Genomic DNA, 13,606 nt, shown 5'->3' with positions numbered 1-13,606 from the left:
TCAATCATTACACCATATCACATTCACACATACTTTTGTAGGTCAATTTAAACAAGAAATTACTGTGTAACTTGTACTTTCCAATTAAACCACAATCCTTGATCCACTTTTTAAATCTAATTTCTTATTTATTCAATTTATCCTCAAGCATAACCTCAAGTTATATGATCACACATTGCAATTAATTCTCCAAACAACAACCCCTTATTGTCCTCAAAATTATTTTCATTAAAGTTTTCATTTAAAAAGATTAAAACAATTACCCTTAGAAATCAATATCCACATATCATACATTTTTCTAGTTGAGATAACACCCATCAATAACATTAATCTTATAAATGTTACCAAAAATATCTCTAATTTCTACCCAAATCATCCTAATACTATTTTGAGTTACTCTACAACCTTAAATGGAATACAAGATAATAAATCCTTACGATAACATAAACCAAAATTTTATGTTGCATGATCAAATTTTCGATCTTCTACATTCTCAAAACTCTTCTTCACACCTGAATACCCAACGATTATAGAGATTGTCCACGACAAAGAAACAAGGATAATATTCTACCTCGATCAATAAGGAAAACTTCCTAAAGCCTTTATACAATTGATTCTCAACCTCTTGCATAAGAGCATCCTAAGGAACAACCATAATTAGCAAACCATAGAAAACAATGCATCAAAACCTAAATAATAAAAGCATACAACAATAGCAATTGTTAAATGGGTTAGTATATGGTATAATACACATCAAGATAAAGTGAAAAAATATTTATTATTTTTTAGCTTAAATCCATAAAACAATATCAAAAACATATCATTTTAGATAGGACAGACGTATTTAAATATATAATTATGTTTTTTTTTCATCTTCATCTCCTACCCCTCCAATTTGCAATTGACACTATACATCGGAATGCCAACATAATATCAAAATAGTATTGTCTAAGATTTTAAACCTTGGTTTGCTACATGGTCATTGCATGGGGTTGTTGCCTTCCTTTCTCTGTAGTACCATGCTCTTGTACCATGTTAAGGTTAGGTGGGAAATTATGAGTTATTCCACTAAGTAGTTCCCTCTACCCATACATAGTTTTTTTTTTTTTTACATTTTCATATGTATCCTTGTGATTTGGATATTCACAATTATAATCCAAACAATTTACTATTGGGCCCTTAACTTTAACCTAGAAGGAACAGTAAGTAGATCACGTCACGTGACTAGGCAATGCCTACTGATGATTAGATGGACCTTAGATGGTGTGGCAACAATTTGCCAATTTTATATCCAATTTAGAAACATTTACCCTTTCTTGATAATGAGAGGTACTATAAAAGTTGCTTAGAAAGAGTTGAACTCAAAATGAAACTACTTTATTTTTTAAAAAAAAAACATAATAGAGATGCTTCAGGTTGTCACCCAGGCACCCGCAGTTCGGACCCCAGCTACGACGTATTTGCAGAAATTTTTCCTCCAAATGGGGGGGCATAACCAAAGGGTGTTGGGTTTCTAGGTTGGCTGCCGCGTGCGCTTCCCGATTTACCTTGGTGACCGGTGGGAAACTTCCGTGGGGCCGGGCCGGTCACCCCCAGAGATAGTCAATGAGGCTAACTGAGATTATCAATTTTTTGAAGGGGAGCCTTGGCGCAACGGTAAAGTTGTTGCCAGGTCACGAGTTCGAATCATGGAAACAGTCTCTTGCAAAAAGCAGGGTAAGGTTGTGTACAATGGATCCTTCCCCGGGACCCCGTATGGTGGGAGCTTCGTACACCGGGCTGCTCTTTTTTTTTTTTAATAGAGATGCTTCACCAATTTACTACATGAACTACTAATTCTGTCAATTGTTTGTAGTTTGAAGAAAATAAATAATCAAACAATCTAGTAGTTAACTATTAACTATGTATCATGCTCTCTCATAGATGAATAGTACAAGTAGCAACATGGATAACAAATTTCTTATTTTGCTCGAGTTCACAGTCTAGAACAAATTGTTGATGGCTTTAACATCTAAAATAGAACAAATACCTCTATGTGAGTGAAAATCAAAAAATGAACCCACATGTTTGCCTTCAGCATCTTTTTGTTGATCCTAAAAGCAATAAATCACTTAACAAAGAATTAGGCCTACCTCCCATGTTAAAAAAAAATACTGAACTAGCCTAGCCAATGTACTTATTTTACTGAACTAATCATGAATGCAAATATTCATAGCTAGATAACCATATATTTCTATATTAGAATGCTTGCTAACTTCAAGTTTCCTCATTTTGCAAAATTATAAAAACATGATTGGCACTGAGATTCTCATACCCTTGTGCACATATTTTGAAAAGTCCACATGTGGATTCTAAATTCCTCGTTTATGGGCATACCACAAGCTTGCTAATACCATAACATGCAAGTTCCATGATATAGAAGCAAGAAATAAGTCAAAAAAAAAAAAAAACACCATAGCTTTTTTCTTCATCAAACCTTGTTGCAGATATCTGATAAGCTTGTTAAGGAGCAATGGAGTAATAAAGCCAACACCATCGTTTAATGCCTGAAATAAATCGTTAAAACAACAATAGATTAGGAAATTAAAAATATCAATTAAAAAAAAAAAATAAGTTTCAGCATACAAAAGATTATATAACTTTAGGTACAAAGTTAAAATGAAAAAACTTGCAGAGAACTAGCACAACAGCTAGTGAAAATCTAGGACAGGATAAGACATCTTTAGTTCTATTTATTGAAAGTGAAGGAGAGATCCAACAAACCAGAGTACAATTCAAAGCAAATGAGATAAGTGAGAGTTTCTATATGAGGTTTTAATAACAAATCACTTCTTTCTTTCTGTACAGGACAAAGCTGTTTGTAATTTAAGGGGTAATTTTTTTGGACAAAGTCCCAGTTCTTCACCTTGATACAATTTACTAGATCAAACACCTTGACCTTTACAATTCTTCAATGTTTAAACTTCAAGATATAAATAATAAAATATGCAAATACCCACACACACACACACACAATATGAATAGACAAATAAGGATAGATGAGTATCAAAAGAGACAGAAGCAGAAATAATTCAAATGAACAGATAGCGCGCGCACTATGCTCAATGCAGATGTACAATTATCTCACAGATTGTCCATTTGTTGTCAGACAATTTATTGATAAAATGTGTACTTTGTTTAATTCCACTAAGAGAATTAGAACAAATATATATAATAGTAATCACAAATCATGAGGGAAGCACACCAGAAAGCAAGAACTCTTTATCAACAGTTTGTTTAATAATATGATCAACATAGCACAAACTAAATAGTTTGGACTAAGACAAATTCATGTCATTATTGTTCTAGTGTTTTTAATAGGTTATGTGGAGCATGAAAATCTCAGTTCCACCCCAAAATTCAAGCAGTCTAGGATATGAAATGCTACTATATGTGTCAGAAACTAGAAAACTATCATGTTCCAAAGATTATGTATTATTATTGTTATTTAAATAAATCAATAAGGGCACCTTTAGCAAACCCAAACGCAAGTAATGCCAACCATATGCATTGTACATGGCTTTAAACAGAAGATGTGAGCCATGCTTATTTTTTTCAGCTACCCAGCAATCCAACATCAGGGTATGGCATAAAGAAGGCATGAGCTCACTAGGCAACGGAACTAGATCTTCAAAGTCAAGTTGCTTTCTCACACCAACATCCATCATCGTGTTGACAAATTTGAACATAAAAAGCTGGCAAAAGCTGCCAGATTTCCCATCCTATGGAAATAAGAAATAAATTTAGCAACATAAGCAAAAAAAAGGCATAATAAAAAATATTTTAAAAAATACATCCTATGGAAATAAGAAGAGATAAGGTTAGTGACATAAACCAAAATTCAAAACAAAATAAAATAATAAATAAATAAACCACTCCACTTAACAAGATGTCTGCAAACTTAAGCATAACTAGCTTCTAAAAATAGGCATCCACCATTTGATTAATAAAACCAGTGTATACATTTGAGTGTCTCATAACCATGCTGAAGGATTTCCACTGTGCAATCAATTAACTTCACAACTATATTTAATTTCAAAAGATGGAGTGAATACAATAATTTTACATAATCACAAATGCACATACCAGATATTCTGTTTGCCCTTCTTTAATCTCTGTATGGAATGAAAGAAGAGAATCTTTGACAGAATTAACTTCCCTGAAATAGAAATTTAACTTTGAAGTTGGTAGTTAATGTTGCAGAGATAATAATACTAAAATAAGGTTATTCTAAATAAATGTAAATATTGAAGACCATGGAACTGATGCAACAGAACTTCTACAATTGAATATTGGTCATCATTGATGAGAAAAAGTAAAGTAGAATAACTTCAGAATTTGTCTAAACACAGGCATCTAATGCATTCAAGAAGTAGACTGTGGTACAATATTGAACTTAGATTAGCCTCTGAGCTCATTGCTACTATTTCATCTGTAAGTGTAACAGTCCAAGAGCTTTAGTTTTAATCCGAAACCATAAAATAAGACATGTTAAACATCCTTAATGTACTCTTAACTACATGGTGCATGTGATCAAATGGATCCCCAAAATTATATAACTTCACCCTAGATTGTGAACTCTTAGCAGCAGATCAAAGAGAGTTTTAGTTAAGAATGTGCTTCAACGAACCTGCATGTTCAATTCACACTTGGAAATAGATGTTACCAAACATAATACTAAACATGTAGCTTGTAGATCAATAAAACTACAAGAGGTAGTATTGGATGATATTTTTTAATGAGATAAGAGGAAACCTTCCAGCAACAAGAAGTAACTTCATTTCTCTTCCACTCTCTATTACAAAGAAATAATCCCCACTATGTATTACAGAAAGATTGGGTCTATCATTATCACCTCCAATATGAGCACAGGAACAGTACATTTATTAGAAAAAATATCCACCAACAGAGAAACAATGGCCAACATGCTTATTGAGTCTCCCCTACCAATTGTCCATAGAAATACTTGATGCCTCACTTCAAGGTGATACCTTAAATAAGGTAGCTCTACAATATGGCAATACATAGTACATCCCCATTGGAAGAAAAGAAGTAAAAGAAAATAACTGCTTGTGTATATCAGGCAGTAGCTGAGGTGGCCACATGGTTTAAAGTGTCATGCCAAGACAGTTGAAACGGGCGAAACATCTCGTTCCGCTCGGCGACCAGCACCGGCACGACCTCGGCACCAGACCCACGATAGCTGCAACCTTGCGAGACCCTTTGGCCACAGCGGAGGGGTCAACACGACCCCGATACCAGACCCACGACAGTTGCGATGTGTTGCGCGACCCCGTGGCCGCAATGAAGGGGTCGATCAACCTCGCAACAGCAACAGAGGGGCCGCATAACCCTTTCGCTGCAGCCACGAAGACGTTGTGCGACCTTGTGACCATTGCAGAGGGGTCGCATGACCATCATGGTCGCCCTGGAGGAGTCACGCAATCCTCGCGGCCATGGCTGAGGGGTCGCGCAACCCCGTGCCACCATCGAAGTAGCGCGAGCTCGCGAGTGGTGTCGGATTTCGGATTTTTTTAATTAAACTTAGGTTAATTATTTTAATCAACTCCTAGTTATGATGGAGATAATCTAAATAGGCTTTATTAAACCCTCATAAAATTTTTATTTATTTATTATCTATTTTCATATCTTTTCCTTTTATATTGCTTATTTTTTAAATATTTATGTTAAATATTTTATTTTTTAATTAATTTATTTTATATTTAAAAAACACCAAAACTATATCGGTATGACACGATACGGTACTAAACTATATCGTTCCGGTCCAGAACCAAAACCTTGGCACGGTTCAAAATTTTAAACCTCGGGTGGCCATCAAACCCCTTGAAGATCTGCCTGGAGATGAAACACGCATATGCTCAATTGGTGCCTCCTTTGGAGGCAACAGAAGCAGATGGCATCATCCTCACACGAAGCAGCAAAATGTCCTTGACCCAGGAACCTGAAGCCCCAAGCAAAAGAAGTCAATTATTGGCGTCACCAAGGAGCCATGTGTCCCAGACAATGTCAAACCAAAGCACCTTGAACTTGACGAGGAACAATCACCAGATCTATGCTGCGCCAGTGGAGAAGCTGCAAACCCTGCATAGCTTGCCAATCACCAGAAGAACACCTGGAGCTCTATAGGAAGTCCAATCTCTCAAGACTGGTTGGTGTGCTTGGGTATCCCTTTGTCCATTGGGTAGTGAGAAGCCATCACCTGAACGTCAGAAAACTATGTACGTCGATCTCCTTACCTAATTCCAAAAACCCCTGGCTTCCTGCAGCAGCAAGCCAGATCCTCTAGTCGTCAACCAGAAACTTCTAACTCAGACTAAATGATGTGTCCTAGAATGGCCAGTATGCATGAGACACACATTGAACATTTCGTACCACTCTGAAGTTCCTCAAGACTGAACTTAGGGCTCAGATGGAAGCTTCTATCCATCCACGAGTACTTTCTAGGGATCATCACTAACTATGAATCTACATCCAACTTAGCAAAAGATTAAGGTTATTCACAACAGTTCTTGGAACTCCTACTGAGCTTTTAGCAGAGGAACTCAAACTAATAATAGAGTATGAAATGACTTCTTTTTTTTTTTTTTTTACAATTTAGGTTCTCTAATGTATTTTGAATACTTAACCATAGATTGATTCACTTGAATAACTACTTGATCTTCATTCTCAATGACAAGCCATGAGCTTCGTAGGTGCCTTCAACTTCAAATTGAATGTTTATTATCAAATATCAAGTACTTATAAATGACTTCTCGATAATAGTAAATTCTAGACCATGAATAAACAAAATGGGACATCCAAGAGACCGACAAACTAATTGTAAAGGTACCTCTTTTTCTCGGTGAGGCATGTAAATCGGATCACAATGATAATGAGACCAAACATGAGTTCCGCTGAGAACAAAGAACCTTCAGAAATGCATATTATCACCTGCACAGCATGTTCATGCAAGTCAGTATCATTAAGAACACATTTTTTTTGTTCTTTTTTTCTTAAAGATTCAGTTCTTCACATTTCCTTCTTTGTAATTCAAAATCTAGCAATCAAAAGGAAAACTAGCCAACTAGCTAGATCTAGTTGTGGATCTTGTATACAGTTGTTGCTGCTGATCAAGAAAACAGCATTTGCTTGACAACAATCATCATCATCAATCCATATGTGTCCCAACTATTTGAGATCGACCACATTCTTGTCACCTATGACTATGAAGTTCTATCCATTGCAATTCACTACTGATATTCAAATGAATTAGATATTTTTTATTACATTGATTAATTTTTCTTTGATCTCCCTATCTCTTACACCTTTCACTTTATCTATTGACTATTTCAGCTAATAGGATCCATTGGTCAACTTTAGACATTCATATTATCTCAATTTATTCTCTCATTCTATAATTTGTTGGAGCTACCTACTTGCTCTCAAACAGTGATATTTCTTTTTCTTATCCTTTCTAGCAACTCCATACATTCATCTTAGCATTGTCATCTCTATTATATTTTTTTTGTATGTGTTACTAGATAAGGGACCCAAAAGAAATAATTGTTGCAAGGAACAAGTAGTGATATTTGAAAGTAGCAATGTGCAACTGTTTCAAGAAAGAATAGCATGTGTTCAAATATCCTCAAGTAATACCTTTCTTGATAATAAACTCCTCAGAAAATGAGGTATTTGCACGAGAGGTTTTATGATCCAACAAAAGCACAAGATATTATTGCAAAGCACATAGAACCAGTGCTCCAATCTTGAAACTAGAAGAATCACAATCTGTAGAGAAAGACAATTTTAAAAAGAGGTAAAGCATGGGGAAATTTTCCACATTTTGTGTTGATCATAACATGTGTAACAACAGTATAAATAATTCACCCAATAAAAAAGCAGAGAGATTTGATAAAACCAATAATGACTCCCAGTAAGATTGCCTTCGATAGTGTTCTTCATTAGCAAGGATAGCTCAATTAAAGCAAGGAAAGCCCCACAGCAAGACACAATCTGTAAAACAAGCAGTTTCTTGTGGTCTACCCTCATATCCTGAAAATAAAACAAAGCTTGTGAACGACTAAAACAAGGATAGTATTCATTGACAATCATAATTATTTCAACCTTCAATAACCATCTACTACTTGTAGTACAGTTTGCATCAATCAATGTGATGAAAAAGAGATATTACTATAATTAGCTTAAGCAGGACCAGTCTTCAAAACTATGTTGTCCAAGAACACCAAAAATGATTAACCAGAAATAGGAGTAGCACACATCAGATTGGGTTGAATTGAGATCCTGGTAATCCACAATCACAAATTGACCCTAGTTAGTTTGAGTCAATTTTGAGTTTCCCGCTCATCTTCTTTCTAAAGATCATAGATCTATATAATATTTTATAATTTAAAAATGAAATTTGGGACTTATCAAGTCAAATTTAGTTGGGATTGTGCTGACTTTTCTTAATTTCCAAAATTTTGGAGCTTTATTAGCTACAAGTGTATGCCATTAGCATCATCAAGCTGTGTTAATCCTAATCATTTGGGGATTATATCATCTAGATCTTATCCCACCATTGACCTCTATGAAATATTATTTCATTCGTAATGGCTAACGGTCAAAAAATTCTCAGCACAGTATGACAGTTATCTGACAATAGAAGACTAGTGATCCTCTTATTGAACAATACATCTACATCCCCTTGAGTTGACACTGAGGCTTAAATCCTAAAACTATTTACCTTATTTCATGCAAGTAATGAAATTATAAGATCACCAAATCATTCCTGTAGAAGTTTTAAAAGCATGATCTAAAGTAGAACATATTATATGACCAAGAAGAAGAAAATAGAGAATCTATAGACAAATAAGATCCCATACATAACAGATCTGTCCAAATGCACAGACAAAAAGTACTCATATCATATAAGATCCTACATTGAACCAGCTCTTATAAAGCAGCAGAACCAATAGTCTACATTGCATTATACTATATACAAGGTCTTCAATGACATAAGTTAAAGTAGTTGCCTGTAGAAGGTAGATAATAAAACTATACAATCCACAAACATAAAACATGGTGTAAAACATGCAACTTAAAACAGAACTCCAAAAAATAATGGAAAACTATGAAACTCTAGTTACATTATATCGTTCACAATTCCTCTGAGCCCCTGCAAGAATGAGAACCGCGAGTATAATCACCATATTTGATCCGAACCCTAATATCGTGCTGCACTTAAGGAACGCATTAATCAAGCATATCTCGATCAAATACACACAGAGAAAGCAAGTACAAAAACAATGGACCAAGCGAAAAAGGATATATATTCTCGAAGCATGGTGTAAATCCTTTTACATCCCATACCTGCAAGCAAACCAATACTAAAATGTTCAGAAGTTAAAGAAAAACACTCCTATCTCTCAATGTCAACGGTGAAATAAAAGTAGAAAACACGATAGGCAGAGTGAAAGGAAACCGAAAAGAAGAGATCAATAATCAGAGACATTGAACGAAGCAGCAAATAGGAATTAGCTATCACATCGGTTATCGTTATCACTTATCAACATAGAACGCGGAACCCCAAAAAAATCTTGGAGAAAACAGAGAAAGTCGAAAACAAAAAGATCTACATATACACGGATCAAAGCAGGACGAATAAAACCCAATAGATCGGGGATCAACAGCATGAAGACAATGAGCTTACTATGGAGGCGTTAGGGCAGATGAACTCCATGACCGGTTCTAGAAGCTGAGGCAGGAAAGCAACGGCGACGAGCTAAGTGACGCCTCTTTAATAGGAGAATCAAAGGGTATTCTTGTAATTTCGATTAAAATAAGCAATGAACGAGGAATCGTCCGCACGAGGTGAGTCGCCAGCCATGAGAATGTTGGCATCCGTATGCGAAATTCATGTGCATTTAGCGAATCCGCGGTTGCTTCTTATCATCTTATGATCGGGGGAAAACGGGAGATATCGCATATATATTCTATGCTCTTGCTAGTATAGGAGTCATAGTAAAGGAGAAGACGATTCGCACGCGGGCGTGTTACGTTGCGTCATGGCGTTGGGATATTTCTTGTGGGCCATCCGTCCCGCACCTCACAAGGTATGTGAGGGGGCGAGATGAAAAATGTGTGGATAAGGATTTGCGAATTGAATGGCCTGGGAGGAGGGAAAGTGGCGTCTGCGTCAAAAAGAAGCGCTTCCACCGGGGAATTGCATAGCCACTGTCCCTCCCTTGTGCCACGCACTAACTTGATAAAGGTAGTGCCTTGGTATTGAAGGATGATGTGATTTGAATTCTTAATATCGAATATAGACTGACATCTAGCTTTGTCTATTGCTTCGGAGCTATCTACCACGCAAATTAAAGGATCACACAGAAACGAAGTTGTAATACTAGATCAACACAGGTTTTTATATATAACCACTAATATTTTTATATATGAATGATTCTCATATTGGCGATGATCCTGTCCCGAGAAGATGATATATTGGGTATATAGTTCTGAAGTTAACAGAGCGGAAATTTTTAGTTGAAAAAAGTGATTCTGCGTGGTTTTATGTGTCAAAAGGAATATTAATAACCGGGTAAGGGGGATCCCCATCACAGACACTCCGACGCTCAAGTTAATGATCTTACTGAAGGCAACAAACAATAGAACGAACAGTCGCTATGGGTGTGTAAAATTACGTAAACTAGCGTATGCATAGCGTACCTGCGCTTATAGATGGAGATTTCCTTTTATAATATTACTATTTATCTGTGCATGAATCTCAAGACGTTTCCAAAAAAGGATAAACCATAAAAATGTTTGGACATCTTTCCCAAAATGGACACATAATCTCTGTGTTTGGTAGGATGGAAGTTTCTAGTGTATAGTTTGCATATAGAATATTTTGTCATCCGTAGCATAAAATGGCAAAAAAGGAATGTGAGACCGTTGGGTTGAGGGGTCCTTAATATGCTTGCCTGGCAAACCAACTGACTCCCTTTTGTAGTCTGATCGGCTATCGTTTGCAAGCACAACTAGGTCGGATTTGAGGAATATTGTCGGGGACTCGTTCTTTGCTCAGCCTCTCCGTTTAGCCCCAGAGTTCGATCGGACCAAGTGTCCAATTTGTCCGATTGAACCATAGGTCCGATCGGCTAGATTACTCGGCTAAAGTAGTTAACTGTGTTATCCTCGAGTGATACAAAGGACCTAGATCTAGATGCTACTGACTTGGGTTAGAATTTCATCAGTACTGAGGAACTCAATGTTGCTTCATAAGAAGAAGATTTGTTCAAAACCAAAAATTCACAGTGATCTCCCGTAGTAGACCTTGATCTTCACTTGTCGTCGAAAAATGATCACGAACGAATCAGAAAACTCTTTAAGATTCACAAACCAAATCTCACAGAGGTGTGTTCTTCTTCACCGATTATTTGCTCACACGTTCTACCTTTCAATTCCTTAGATGCCTCTTATATAAAGGCAAGCGACAATAATGTCGCTCATAAAGGAGGAAGATGAAGGAGAAGAGAAACTCTTTCATCTTTGTAACTCCTACATCTTCCACTCATCCAACTCAATCCATAAAGGTTAACTAGTCACAAAGACCATATAAGTCACATAGACTATATTATAATAAAGTCACAAAGACTAGAGCAAGACACTAATTAGTCACAAAACCAAATAAGAACATTCATTTCATATTTTAGGGAAAATAGTTCGTGCAACAACAAGCACACTGAGCAATTATTGCTAAGAATATTATTACATCTTACATAGTTACTTTATAGAATGAATCAAAGACATTAATAACTTATATTTACCCCAGATTAAATTATTTATATCAATACAATATCTCTAATCCCTCATAACGATAATTATGTCAAGAGCATGCTTAATATCTTCTTTTAATACAATTATTCACAATCATATTTTAAATACTCAACAAAAAATATAATTGGTCGACCAGTGAATAAATGTCAAAAATGGAACTCTATCTTAATCTTCGTTCTTAGTTTGAATCTATTCATTTAATCAATCACTTTCCTAGTTATGCTCCATAGATCGAATCATCCATAGTCAATAGGAAACATGCTAAAGTAGAAGACACTAATCATAACTTTAAGTAGACATCTAAATAATCATTTAGGGTAAGATTGAGATTAACTTATAATTTCAAGGGTCTCACATAATAGAAAAGCAGGGATTCATTCTCTTACTACCCTTATTGTCGTCATAGCACATATGGTACAAATCACATGCTACGATATTTTTCTCTTTACCAAAAAGAGTGTATATTTTTCTCAAAATTTAACATCATACAGATTTCGATCTAAACATACCTCATATCTAATCCTGAATTCAACATATGAATTTCAAGCAGACCTTAAACAGATTCAGTAAATGGTAGATTTATTTACTCTGATCACTACATAAATGACTTCATCTTGACATAATTATTAAGCGACATTAACTTATAAGTATGTCTCTATGCACAATTACATAACTTGTCTCATAAGTAACAATCTTACCTCTATTTATACTTAACAAATAGAGATGATTGTCTATATGAGTGGACTAATCTAAATCTGTCAACATACTTATCGAGACTTTAATCTAAAGTGTAACAAAGATATATATACTCAATAGATCATGACATTTTCATATATCTATTTATCTTTACAATTTGTTATATTATTCGAAGTCCCAAAGACTTCACATGCCCTTGAAATGACTCTTTAGTCAATAGTTTAGTAACAAGATTTGCAAGCATATTACAATATAGATGTACTCAAGAACTTTTTTTTTTCTTGTCAACAATATCCCTTACAAAATTATACTTAATTTCTATATGTTTGTCTTTATTGTGATATTTGAGATCTTTGGAAAAAGTCATAGTAGCTTGACTATCACAGTACATTGTAACAGAACTCTCACTGTCCTTAGCAATCTTCAGATACTTCAGGAACTTTCTTAACCAAACAGCCTCTTGCACAACCACTGTATAAGCCACATACTCAGCTTTCATTGTCGATAACGCTACACAAGCCTATTTTTTGTTGTTTCATGATATGACATCACCATTTAGCAATAAGGTATAGTTAAATATAGATTTTTAGTCATCAAGATCCTCTATCCAATCTGCATTTATATTGTAAAGTATGGAGAAAATATATATAATAATAATAAAGAAAAAGTATAACTCATACCACCCACATGCACCCCCCCCTACCTCCTCCTTTTTCTCCCTCTTTTCTTCTCTTCCCCACCAAAGCTTGCAACCCCTTTCTCTTCTTCTTCTTTTCTCTTCTCCAATGGCAACAAACAACAAGCTTCCCCTTCCTTGCTATCCTGCTTCTCGGCAGCACCATCAGAGCTCGTTTGAGTTTGTTGGAGCTCGTCGGACCACCAGCTAAGAGGGGAAAGCAAAACCCTAGTTGCTGGCCCATTTTCTAACCAAGTACAGCAGTTGTCGATGATAGCTATGGTCATCATTGGAGCTCGCCGAGACAACCGATGAAAAGGAAAAAGGTTTCCTTTCCCCTTTAGTATTCCAGCAGCCTTC

General features: G+C 35.6%; 1 protein-coding gene across 4 annotated transcripts in view; it reads right to left on the bottom strand.

Moving 5' to 3' along the window:
* Positions 1-9,939, bottom strand: part of LOC121975516 (ABC transporter C family member 13-like) — a 29,641-nt gene extending 19,702 nt beyond the window's left edge. For 2 of the 4 annotated variants that reach the window (XR_006110342.1, XM_042527215.1), the window contains exons 1-9: positions 9,749-9,937; positions 9,368-9,408; positions 9,186-9,270; positions 7,927-8,091; positions 7,696-7,827; positions 6,890-6,990; positions 4,126-4,198; positions 3,510-3,761; positions 2,477-2,546 (exon numbers count right to left, since the gene is read on the bottom strand). Coding sequence is in view for 3 of the 4 variants with exons in the window: in XM_042527215.1 (XP_042383149.1) it covers positions 2,477-2,546; positions 3,510-3,761; positions 4,126-4,198; positions 6,890-6,990; positions 7,696-7,827; positions 7,927-8,091; positions 9,186-9,270; positions 9,368-9,408; positions 9,749-9,778 (949 nt within the window). In the remaining variant the exon portion in view is untranslated. Of the gene's footprint in view, positions 1-2,476; positions 2,547-3,509; positions 3,762-4,125; positions 4,199-6,889; positions 6,991-7,695; positions 7,828-7,926; positions 8,092-9,185; positions 9,271-9,367; positions 9,409-9,748 lie in introns of all 4 variants that reach the window. The other 2 variants (XM_042527216.1, XM_042527217.1) reach the window with 2 other exon arrangements.
* Positions 9,940-13,606: the final 3,667 nt, after the last annotated feature.

The sequence above is a fragment of the Zingiber officinale genome, chromosome 4B (assembly GCF_018446385.1).
Source record: "Zingiber officinale cultivar Zhangliang chromosome 4B, Zo_v1.1, whole genome shotgun sequence".
Lineage (NCBI taxonomy): Eukaryota > Viridiplantae > Streptophyta > Magnoliopsida > Zingiberales > Zingiberaceae > Zingiber > Zingiber officinale.
The sequence above is the reverse complement of the archived record's forward strand: the minus strand, read 5'-3'. Positions and strand labels throughout refer to the sequence as shown.